Genomic DNA, 12318 nt, shown 5'->3' on the forward strand with positions numbered 1-12318 from the left:
AAGATGTTACAGGGCCCAAACTGTTATGGAAGCATACAGGTTTAAACTTAACAAGAAGAAAATACTTCCATAAATGCAAACTCGATGCTTGAATCTGTGACTTGTTTCTGAAGTTATTGGCAAACAAAAAACTACTGAGCCATATCTGGGCTTCTAATAATTGGAATGTGGCCTACAAATATGATCAACACGTCAGAATTCTGATTATTAGAACAAACAGGTCTAATTCTCAAGGCGGCTGAGATGTATTCAAAAGGTAAAGTCAAAAGCAGATTCAGATCCAGATTTCAGATATATACACCAGTGATGTTTAACAGTATGCAGTCTGAAAACAATGGCAATTATTCCAGAAAAAAAATACAGAATAAATGAAACATTCACAATTTCTGTAATTTAGAATTTTGCAGATTCATCAAAATTGTTGGCCATCTTCAGCCCATGATTCATCTTGAATGATCTTTGAATGCTGCAAAATTAACACTGGCTAATACTATAATTTAATTTTTTTAAACATGGATTAAATGCAGGTTTGGTTGTACTTCAACTGACTAATGAAATGAATGGCATTAAAGTGAATCGTGACTAATATTATCTCATTTATTTCAATGGATTCACTGTACTTACAACTAAGCACAGTTCTACAGCACTAATAAGTTAGCCAATAATTATTCTTAAAACCCGCTGATGGATTTAATCCATTTCCAAACCTAGAAGAAGCTTCTAAAGCACTTACTTCTCTATGGCAGAAACATCCTTAGTTTCCAACTTCCCTTTGGTCAAAAGTTCAGGAGTGATTTGCCCCTCAAAAAGGAGACCTTCTTTGGCCATTTTGACGAGGATAAGCCTGACAAGTTCACCCATGTACATTCCACTGACCATCTTCTCAAATCTGGAAAGAGAATTCGCCAAAAAAAAACGGCGTTCAGTCAGTCAAACTAATACGCAAGAGAGCATCCCGCTCAGAATATAATAAAGTTGCAATTTTATGTTTAAAATCTTATCCATGTAAAAAGTTCCAAATTACAGTCACATGACCACAGGACACCGTAAACAGCTGTAAATGCAGGTCAGTCACCATCAGAGATGGGTTGCTGCTCGTTTGGCCCAGGCGAAATTCAGGCCTGGGTCGCCGAACTAGCAGCGCGCATTGCACATTGCGCGTGGGTTGCGAACCAGCAGCAATGCCAGCAGCCTGGTCACGATGTACCCAAACTGCAGTCATACGACTGCAAAGAGCAGGAAGTGCCAGCTATCAGAACTTCAAAACCAGATTGTAAGTAACTGGGGGGGCAGGGGGAGGTATTGTAAATTCAAATGCTTGTTAAGCAACCAGTTGTAAATTGAGGATCATTTGTAAACTTTTTTTTACACCACAGCCATCTGTTTTCACCTGTTATTTCAAACATCGAAAGGCTTTAGAAATGCATGATGTTGATATCATGCCCGTGAATAAGACCTTTCCTTTAAGACGTTTTGTGTCTTTATTAAGCCCTGTCTGAAAACTTACATAATTTCATTACTTTTCTGCTAGATTACATCACAGTGTTTCAGTGGCACTATCTTTGGGGCAAGGGAGCAGGGAAAGACCAACAGAACGAACACTGAAAGGAATCCCAACTAAGAACTGTTGGTTCTGTGCCAATTCCAACTGAACAGTGTAAGTAATTAATAAATTAAATGCTGAAGGTCTAATGCAACTAACCAAAAAATTATCCAAAGGTGCCCAGAACTAAGAATCTGAAAAAAACTCTTTTAGATTGGGGTGCTTATATCGCTGGAAACAGCAAATGACCGGCCCGCGGCCCTCCCAAGCTGTTTTCGCTGACAGAAGGTTGCAGGAGGCCGTCGCAGCCAAAAACGGAGCTCAGAAGCCCATTTTCGCTGGCAGAGCACTTGGGCCACCACAGGCGCCCCCAACACAAGTGAGGTGGAGCTGTCCACATCCAACCAGCCCCCCCCCCAAGGTCAAACACAACCGTGATGCAGCCCTCAATGAAATAAGAGTTTGACAACCCTGGATTAGACCAATGTTTTGCGACCTTGACTACTTTACAATGTGTGGACTTCAACTCCCAGAATTTCCTAGCCAACATAGCTGGCCAAGGGATTATGGGAGTTGAAGTCCACGCATCTTAAAGTTGCTGCATCTTCAAGAGAAACACAGGATTAGACTATGTAAGATATAATTGTTTCCAATTACAATTGCTTCCCAGGATTAAGGGACCCCCGGTCAATCTCTCTGTCAAATTCAGTCCGGATGTCTTCTAATAAACCGTCGTCTCCAAATGCACCCCATTCTGTGTTGATGCACATGCGGCCTTCATCCCCTTCCACCAGATCAATGTGCCTCATTTCCTCCATGTAGCAGGCATTTGTGCCAGTACCTTAAAAAGAAGCAAATGGGAACATGTCATCGCAGATGCAAAATCAAAATTCTATTATGAGTGATTCTGAACAAAGAATTAGTACCGATAATTAAGCCAACTTCGCAACGCTGGTCATCAAATCCGCAGGTCATCATTGTCCCAACAGTGTCATTAACCACTGCCATGATGTCCGCATCATAATCCTTTAGAATGAAACAGAGCATTTTCTTACATATCAGACAATGTCATTATCCATGCTGATCTGGATATTCTAAGTGTCAAACCCCACAAACTTTGGCATGTCAAGTGTCATCATCCCCGATATCATTAGGTCAGGCAACAGATCATGGTTTTGCATTTTCTTCTTATTGTTATACACAAGACTGATTGTCTCCTTGAAATGTAGCATTATCTCCTTCTCAAAAAAGTCTCTCATCAAAAAATCAGTCCTAGCGGTAGGACTGATTTGGGGACCAATTTTAAAAAATCCATTGTGATTTGTAGCTTTGTTAAAAGAATATTCTAGCATATGTGGTATGTTCTTACCACAACGACTTGAGAATAGTGGAATGGTAATCTTCAATGGAGATTACCAATGGACTAGTTTTTACATAAAATGGGTCAAAGATGTCATAATGCAACAATTTATGTTACTTCAGAGTGGATAGTTTAAAGCAGGGCTGTCCAATCTTGGCCACTTTAAAACCTGTGGACTTCAATTTCCAGAATTCCCCAGCCAGCCTTGCTCCTGAGGTCAATAAAATGAGGACCCAGATTGTTGGGGGCAATATGCTGACACTGTAAACTGCTTAGAGAGAGCTATAAATCACTGTGAAGCGGTATATAAGTCTAAATGCTATTGCTATTTTCCAATGACACTGAGAAACAACAGCAAGAGATCTAATTCAACTAACAACATGTGTCCAAAATCAGCCAATTCATATACGCTTTGCACAGACAGCCAAAATACATACTTACCCCACGTTTCTTGATGGCTTTGTTTAAGAGATTCACTACGTCAGCTCCTTCGACACCACTTGCTTTGAAACGTTTTGTCCAGGTAATCAGAACACCCTAGGAAAAATTAAACTATACTAGCCAAATTACAAGACATTCATGAGAACTTCTTTCCACCAACATATCATTTATTTTTGGGAGGTGGGCTGGAATAGTTTAAAATAATGGAAAATCTGATCATGGGCGGGGGAGGGGGGGACAATGTCACCAAACCTCCTGCATGTCCACTTACTGAAATTTCAAGTGAGGTTCTGAATAGAATAAAATAGAATAGAAGAATAGAATAGAATAGAATAGAATAGAATAGAATAGATGACATGGTCCTCTGCCTTTTTGGAGACTTTCCTATTAATGCAGCATTTCTGATCCTATGCAGGTGCCTGTTTTTCTTTATAGGATCATACACAAAACTTTGCTAGTGTTAATAATCTGCTCAATGAATTTGCAATTTGTGTATCTGTTTCTTTGGTGTTCACAGCTGTTTTCAAATTGTAGATCACACCATTTCACTCCACATTTGTTGATACAAAGCTATTACCACTTTAATTGCCCCTTCTGTAGCTCTAAATAGTTCAGAAGGTACTCAGTGACTATCACATAATACATTAAGAACACTTTTCTAAGATCTCATACAACTGTTGATTCCCAAGGCTGCTTACAAATCACCCTCTACTATAAGCTTAATCCTACTAATCTAAGAAAAAACCATGAATTCACTCTGTAAAGCTGTCATAGGCCACAATAATAATTATTGGCCTGATACAGAGTTCCCAGGAGATACCGTATTTTTCAGACTAAGATGGACCTAAATTTACAGGAGGAAAACAAGAAAAATAGTTTTTGGCCTCCCTCCCCGGCCCCCAGAAGCATGGCCCATTTTTGCCAAAAACGGGCCCATTTCTGGGCCCCCAAGCCCTCCGCACATCACATTTTCAGCCTCCCAGGCCCCCGGAAAAACCCTGCAGTGCTCTGCGTGGCCAATTTTTGGCAAAAACGTGTCCATTTTTGGCAAAAACAGGCCATACAGAGCACTGCAGAGTGTCTCTGGGGGTCTGGGAGGGCGAAAACGCAACGCACGGAGGATTCAGGACAACAAAAACACCTATATTCAGTCTATAAGACGCACCTAAAATTTCACCCACTTTTAGGGGAGAAAAAGATGCTTCTTATACTCCAAAAAATACAGTATATTCACCATTTAAACCTCAGAAAGCTAAGTCTGAAGTGAATGCACCCAGTGAGTACATCCACTTTATAAAAACAGTTTCTTATGTTCTACCCACAATGTAGATTTTGCAAACCTGTGATTACACATACCTCATCTAGTTTAGTCTGCCTACATGGGAATGAAAATGTGAACCCAACAGGTAATTTCTTGTCCTTAATTTCTTGTTTCTCCATAAAGTCGCCCAGACATTCAGCAACATGATCAAAAAGCTGAGAAGAAAGCAAAACAAAGACAAAAGAATGTTAAGAAGTAATCTCATAATATTAATTACAATAGAAGGCATAACAAGCCATAATATAAAAATGAGAAAAATAATTAAACAACCCATAATCATTACTTTGGTGACAAGAATTGATTATTTCATTGTTGTTGGGAGACCACCAACAACAGATTAGGATAGTTTCTTTTTTTATACCACACTTTAACAAAACAAAATAAAATCATTGTCTTTAGAAAGCAGTACCTCCCTAAAAAAGTAAACCAAATCTGATACAGTATTCCTGATCCACTTATAAATATTGTGGTATTGTGAAGAGATTGTGTGATCATTCTTTGTTAAGGAGGCCAAGCCCAATGTTTCCTAGGCTATAGCATTTCAACATTGTATTCTTCTATTTACCCGGAATATTGATCCCATGCAAAAAAAAAATCTGATATTTCTTAAAAGTACACCCAGAAATTGCTTAATATTAAACATGCAAAATGGGTGTGTATTTAATGCAGCATAATGCAGGCAAATGATGTAGAGTTTGACAATAATATGATTTCAAGGCTTTGTCTCTTCCCATGCTATGGAATAGGTCTGACAACAAGTGCTGCAATAGGGAAACTGGAACTAGCAGCCCAGTACAATCATATGGCTGAACTATAGGGTCAGACCATCTTCACCAAGAGTTCATTTTCATTAAGCAAAACACAAATTACTTCAGTTTTGCAAAGCTATCTAATAACATTCTTCTCATTTATTTTCCCTCAATATTCAGGAAAAACATAATGTTTTGTACATTTTCAGCAAAGTCAAAGATGTAGTTACATAGTCATCACATCTTCCAGATGCACCAAGACCACTGGTGGGATTCAGCAGGTTCGGGTGAACCGGTTGTTAAATTGCTGGCTGGCCTCGCCCCTTCCTAGAGTCCCCACGTGCCCCATTTTGGCTCCCCACTAGCCCCCCCCCCCCCCGGCAGCCTGTTTTTGTTGCAGGGATGCCTACTAGCCCCAAAACGGGGGGGCACCCCCCCCAACTCCCCGCAGCCCATTTTTGCTCTCAGGGGGTGCAGGAGTCCGAGTGCTGCCTGTCACACCCCCTGGCCACACCCACTCAGCCGGTCATTAGAGCAGAGAACCGGTTGTTAAATTATTTGAATCCCACCATTGACCAAGACTTCAACATTTCAGAATAGCGGTGACTCTAACACTGCCAGATAGCGAAGACCAAGATAATGCTTTCTGTTTTGAGATTTAAAACAAAACAAAAAACCTGATGATCTGCATCTTAAAGCGATCAGATCTGTTAAGTCTCCCAAATTGTTAACGTCGCCAGGAAATCAAATGTCATTTGCAAGTAGAATCAAACTTGAAAATAATGGTAAGTCATAATGTATTCATTTAAATGGTTTGACCTTCATTCAGAAAAGAAAAAGAAAAAAAAGAATAGAGTACCCAACCTGGGAACTGATATATTTTTGATGGCAACCCTATCAAAGCTGACACACCACAGTGTTCTGTACGGCATACTACTGGTAGCATTTATGCCAATGTTCACCAACATCTGACAACCACACTCAAAAACATGCCCCATTCTCATGCAGCCTCCGGACCCTCGAGAAATTGTGGGGCCTCCAGAGGCTCTGAAAATCATGCGAGAACATGGGGCACTTTCATAAGGTTTCTGGAGATTGCAGACGTCATGGAAGAACATTTTCCAAAGTTGCTGCACCAAGAATGAAAGGCCTCGTGTGGCCACAGCAGCTTCGGGTAGGCCCTAGGGGTCTATCAACAGAAAGAGGACATCGCCTGAAGGTAAGCAGCACACAGCACTGGGCTTGTGGGGGCAACCGCACAGTTCCACTAGGCTTAAACGCCTTAGAGAATGGCACAAGGCAGCCTTTTTGGTCACAGCAATGATGCCATGGCTGAAATTGAGGATCTTTACTTCACAACCAGCCTTGGCACTGCTTCGTGGTAACCTAGATTGTATAGTAGGGGCAAGGAGAGATAGAGAATTGTCGCTCTTTTATTCAGGGAGGAAGCTGTGGTGACAAGGTAGGAGAGTCAAGTTAGGCTTTCTACATTTTTGATAGACCAAGCCCACTATTATAGTTCTAAGTAACTGCTGAAAATTTATCAGCTGTTACGCTTGCTAACTCACAAATTGTGTGATGCCAACAATCCATGATGTAAATCAGAACCGTTGATCGTAGTACCATCGAAGATACTTTCTCATTCTGACACAATCATTCTGGAAGCAACCAGACCAAAGTTTTCAAGAACTACCATATTTTTCAGACTATAAGACGCACCGGTGAATAAGACGCACCATGATTTTGAAGAGGTAAGTAAGGAAAAACAGTTTTTGTCCTCCCCGGCCCCAGAAGCACTCTGTAGGCTTCAGCAAGGCTGGAGAAAGGCAAAAAGGCCCCCGTTTTGCAAAAAAACCCGGCAAAAAATGGGCAGCTTTTCGCAAAAATGGGATGCGGGGAGCGGGGCTTCGGGAGGCCAAAAATGGCTATATTCGGTGTATAAGACGCACCAACATTTCCACTCTCTTTTTTGGGAGGGGGAAGAAGATGCATCTTATACTCCAAAAAATACGGCAATCAGCAAAAACAGAAATGATCTTGGCATCAGCCATCTCAAACTAAGAATTTTTGCATTAGCAATGCCAAAGGGTGCCAGAGAAGAGTCAAACAGGCCAAATCCTCCTCCTTTAGGCTCAACAGCCATGCTGCCAGGACTCAGAAGAAACCCAATCATGAATGTACATCTTGGGAAAAGCAAGGGAAATGGCAATGGATGGTATCGTGTAGGTTTTTTTAAAAAAAGCAGCATCAATGACAGCAGATACCAATTCTGTAACTTACATAAGAGATTTAAGTGGAGGAAGTAGGAGAAATTCTCCTGCCTTCCTTGGCTTCACCAACAATCCATATAATGTCCGCAGTTTGAGCTGCTGGCTGCAAAATGTATACATGGGGATCAAGACAGAAAAGTCCTTTGGCAAAAAAAATAAACACAGAAGATCGACCGCACAACAAATATGGCAATCAGGCAAAGGTGCATCAGATAGGAAAACAGTTTTACTCCTTGCTGACTTGTTTCCCTAAAACAGATTGCTTTGGCCCTCCAAACCCACACTTGTAACACTAGGTTCACACAGCATGCTTAAACACAAAAAATGGTTAGTTGCAAACACACCTATTTGGGTATGGTTGTTCTATTAATTATACCATCTGAACACAGAACAAGCAACAGGTTCAGGCACCTCTAAGTAACTGCTGAAAATTTATCAGCTGTTACACTTGCTAACTCACAAATTGCGTGATGCCAACAATCCATGATATAAATCTAACCTCTAACCTGGTTTATATTTTGCTTATTATTACTTTTAATCAAATCGACAACTGGTCACAGTTACAATATAGATTTTCGGTTGTAAGTCATTACGGTTATAAGTTGACTGAACCCAATTTTAGAACAATTTTCCAGCAGTCATTAAGTGAATCCATGGTCATTAAGCAATCTCATTGTCCGTAGTACGAACCCATTTTTAGAAACAGGCATTTTTGCCAGAAACTATCAAAAAATCAGCACAAATTGCAATGATGTGACTGCAACCCTGTTTCCCCCCAAAGTTCACATGGATGTATCCATGAAATTATTAGAATCAAGTTCAACTTCAGGAAATGTTTATTTTTTTTATTCTCAAGTAAATATGTAAAGAATTGCTGCCTAAGGCACTGTACTGAAGAATTTTCTTCTAAATGAACAGTCATATCTTAAAAAATGTTTAAAGATACTCACCCATCCGAGAACACAGTCAAGAAAAATAAAGATGGGTATAAAAACATATGAGGAAACAGAATAAACAGAAATACATATTTTAACTCATAGCTATGCCAATACATCCACACTAATCAGACATCAATTGTCTGCCTGGTAATTCAGCTAGCTTTCACTGCTTATTTGATGTACACTCTACTTTTCTATGCTAGTGAGCAAAAAAGCCATATTTGTAATAGGTGAACTGGGAGAAATTACTACAAAAGTAATTTTTGTAATAAAATCTGGAGTTCTCCACATTTTTTTGAACAAGAAAATGATGAGAAGAAATTTATCCCAAAATATATTTTCTAACTTGTCAAGAAACATGTTTTAAGACAGGGTAGATGTGGGTTGCTGCTGGTTCGGCCCGGTGCAGCCGAACCGGTCGTGAATTCAGGCCTGGGTCGCAGAACTGGCAGCGACCCAGGCCTGCCACGCCCCCAAACTGTTCCCTCGCTGCCCCTTGACTGCCACATTTTGGATTTTAGTGACTGCTCGTGTCCAGTTCACTGTAAAGAATGCACACACACACAGCACATCTGGCGTGCGCACAATACGAACCACAGTAACGCTGGCAGCAACCCACTCCTGGGGCAGGGGTGTCAAACTTGCGCCGTCACTGCATCGTCATGTATTGCGACTTCCCCCAGCTTCGCTAAACCAGGAGTGGGTGTGGCCAGCACGTGATGCATCCTACCCGCAGGCCTTGAGTTTGACACCCCCTGTTTTTATGACTTTTAATATTCCATTTCCTGGAATATTAAAATCACAAATTAATTGTGTTTTTCCTTTCAAAATTAAGTATCAGAAAACCCCAGAGATGAACTCAATTTAACAAGCAATATGGGAAGCGTTCAAAACGTTCATTATATACTTAAAGAAGTATCTACCCGTGTTCCACTGCCGTGCATAATATCTTCTGGCGTTTCATAAATCTCCGTTTCCATTTGCACCATCTGCTTCTTCTCATGTGAGACTTTTACTCTCAAAATTCGGAAGAAAGACCCACCAAGATCCAGAGCAATGAAATCTCCTTTCTCTGTTGGGAAGAAACAGATGTGACTTTAGCCATTAGAAGTAGGCATTTAAATTTCCCCACCCATTAACGTAAACTCCCGTTAGTGTGCTACGTGAGCAGATCCACTGCTGACCTTTTCTGACCTAGGAAATTATCATTTTCTGATCTTGATATATCAACTGAGAACATTTGCCTCAAGCCTATCTAACAGGACTGAGATAGTAATCTTGAATCACTTTGAAATTAAGACTGCCAATTAACATAATCATTGTAACAAGATATACTGCTCTGTGCATACACAGACTACTAGACAAATACAAAAGATCACACAATTAATGCATTTCAACTTCTGCAAAAGGCTCTGCACCAGCCCACAAGAAGGACAGATGTGATGGGAATACAATTTCCAGTTAATATGTCAATCCAGCTGGGAAAGATGCAGAATTCTTTTTTTAAGTACAATCGCCTTTTAAGTACAATTTCCTTTTACTATTTTCTTTTGACAAGCCAGCATCCTCAACCACCTGGAAGTTTTAACTAACATAACTCTATGTTCTCAGAGGTGTCCAACGACATGAAATAAAATGTTCCATTATATTAACCATTTTTTAAATATTAGACTAGCTTCCCAATTTTTAAAATAACCTGAAAGAACAAAATAAATGGATAGTTTATTAATTGATTAATCTTACAACCGAATAAAAAATTAAATAAAGGATTTAATTCCAGGATAAAAGAGATAGAAGAAAATGTGGTAATAAAACGGCATATTCAACTGTTATTCCAAAGACTGTATAAATAATCAGAATCAATTTTGCTACTGGACAACATTTTATGAAGTTACCAAATGAGGAACCACATTTAATATTTCCAGAAATATCATGATTTTAACAATACTTTTATTAAGGAATATAATTACAACAATACTAATGCAGACTAAAAAAAAGCGAAAGGAAAGAGAAAAAAATAGTAACAGAGAGAGAGAGAGAGAGAGAGAGAGAGAGAGAGAGAGAGAGAGAGAGAAATGTTTAAAGCAGGGGTTCTCAACCCCAGGTCATGGCCCACTACTGGGCCATGCGTGCAGTTGGCCGACTCATGCAGCTCAACTTGCACAAGCAGCGGGCCGGCATACATGCATGTACACACCAGCTTGTACAGGTCAGTTCCCCTCCCCCACACCAGCCCACCAAGCCGTAAAGGTTGGGGATTGTTGGTATAAAGAAATGACTTCCCTCTTCATAATAAATATAAACAATTTTAGAAACTTTCCACTTTCTCTTAAATTACAATAAATAAACTCTTCCTTTATCTTGTCTATAAACAAATTTTAAAGCCTCATCGTTCAGTCTTGGTCATTACAGTCCATTAAGTCTTACCAGAGATAACAATGTATCTTTTAACCTTAATTAAATAAACCAACTTTATATTCCTTCCTTTTACTTTTAACCATTTTTATCTTTTAATCCATTCAAATACTGTCCTAGAACTTGATTCCTTTTCACTTTTTGGCCCTTTTCACAAACTTCAACAAAATTTCTTTGTAAATCAAGATATGAAGGCTATCCAGATCACTCTCTAGGTCTGTTATCTGCATATTTCTTTTAATTATTAAGACATCAAACATTTTTATTTATATATACAATGTAGCATCTTTTTCCCAAATCATTCTTATAGGCTATCATTTTTAAATTCACATTCAAATCAGTCTTGTCTGGTTAAATCTATTCCTCTTCCTTAAATATAGTCTATCTATAATGCCCACTGTTCATATTCTTCAATAGATTCAATATTAAATTTTTTTTACTGCAGTCTGTAAATCAAATTAAGTGTTCTGCTCCTTTTAATTGCAATTCTTAGTTCCTTTTGGTGACCTCTAATGTCCAGCCTTCAAACTCCCATCCTTTAATTTTACTTTAAGAATTCAAAACATTTTCTCAAGGAAAGAATTCTTATAATTGGGGGGGGGGTCTTTTTTCAAATCTATCTGGAGTCTTAGCCTATTTGTAACTTTCCAGCATCAACATCCTTTTGTCTATTCACAAAATATTTCAATATCATTAAAGACTCACCAGTGCTCTAAAAACATGGCTTTAGGTTAAAAAAGCAATTTCCAAAAGTGATTAAGAAATGAGCAGCTGGGAGTCAAATGACTTCAACCAAGCTCACAGCCATAATGTAGTCAACGCTTAAAAGTTCACTGAGCAACTGCATCAGGATTGAAAGCTCCAAATAATAAGTGCTTAAGGGGAATGGAGGTGCCCTACAAAGCAGATACACCAATAAAGCATCTCTCTCTGATGCATTAAATCAGGGGTCGGCAACCGGCGGCTCTGGAGCCGCATGTGGCTCTTTCATCCCTCTGCTGTGGCTCCCTGTCATTGGTCAGCACCACAATTTTGAGAGGAGTTTCTGGTTGGCGGGGAAGCACAGTGCACCAGGAGAAGACTCTATGGCAAGGGGCGAGTTTTCTGGTCGCCTCCACAATTAATTGGGCTTTCGGTTATGACGGGTAGAAGAAAAAGGATGCCGTGCTAGGAGGAGACTCTATGGTGAGGGAACCTAATTTCCGGTCAGCTCCAGAATTGAATGAGGGGCTTCTGGTTAGGATCTTTGTGGCTCCCAGTATTTTCTTTTCCATGGGAAAC

General features: G+C 39.7%; 1 protein-coding gene across 2 annotated transcripts in view; it reads right to left on the reverse strand.

Moving 5' to 3' along the window:
• The window catches only part of LOC309393251 (hexokinase-1), a 69524-nt gene that overhangs the window by 28927 nt on the left and 28279 nt on the right, over window positions 1–12318 (reverse strand). For both annotated transcript variants that reach the window (XM_081955233.1, XM_081955232.1), the window contains exons 3-8: window positions 9546–9694; window positions 4701–4820; window positions 3345–3440; window positions 2470–2569; window positions 2201–2384; window positions 734–889 (exon numbers count right to left, since the gene is read on the reverse strand). In XM_081955233.1, coding sequence (XP_081811359.1) covers window positions 734–889; window positions 2201–2384; window positions 2470–2569; window positions 3345–3440; window positions 4701–4820; window positions 9546–9694 — 805 coding nt within the window. The remainder of the gene's footprint in view (window positions 1–733; window positions 890–2200; window positions 2385–2469; window positions 2570–3344; window positions 3441–4700; window positions 4821–9545; window positions 9695–12318) is intronic.

Source organism: Natrix helvetica, assembly GCF_964273705.1.
Source record: "Natrix helvetica genome assembly, chromosome: 5".
NCBI lineage: Eukaryota > Metazoa > Chordata > Lepidosauria > Squamata > Natricidae > Natrix > Natrix helvetica.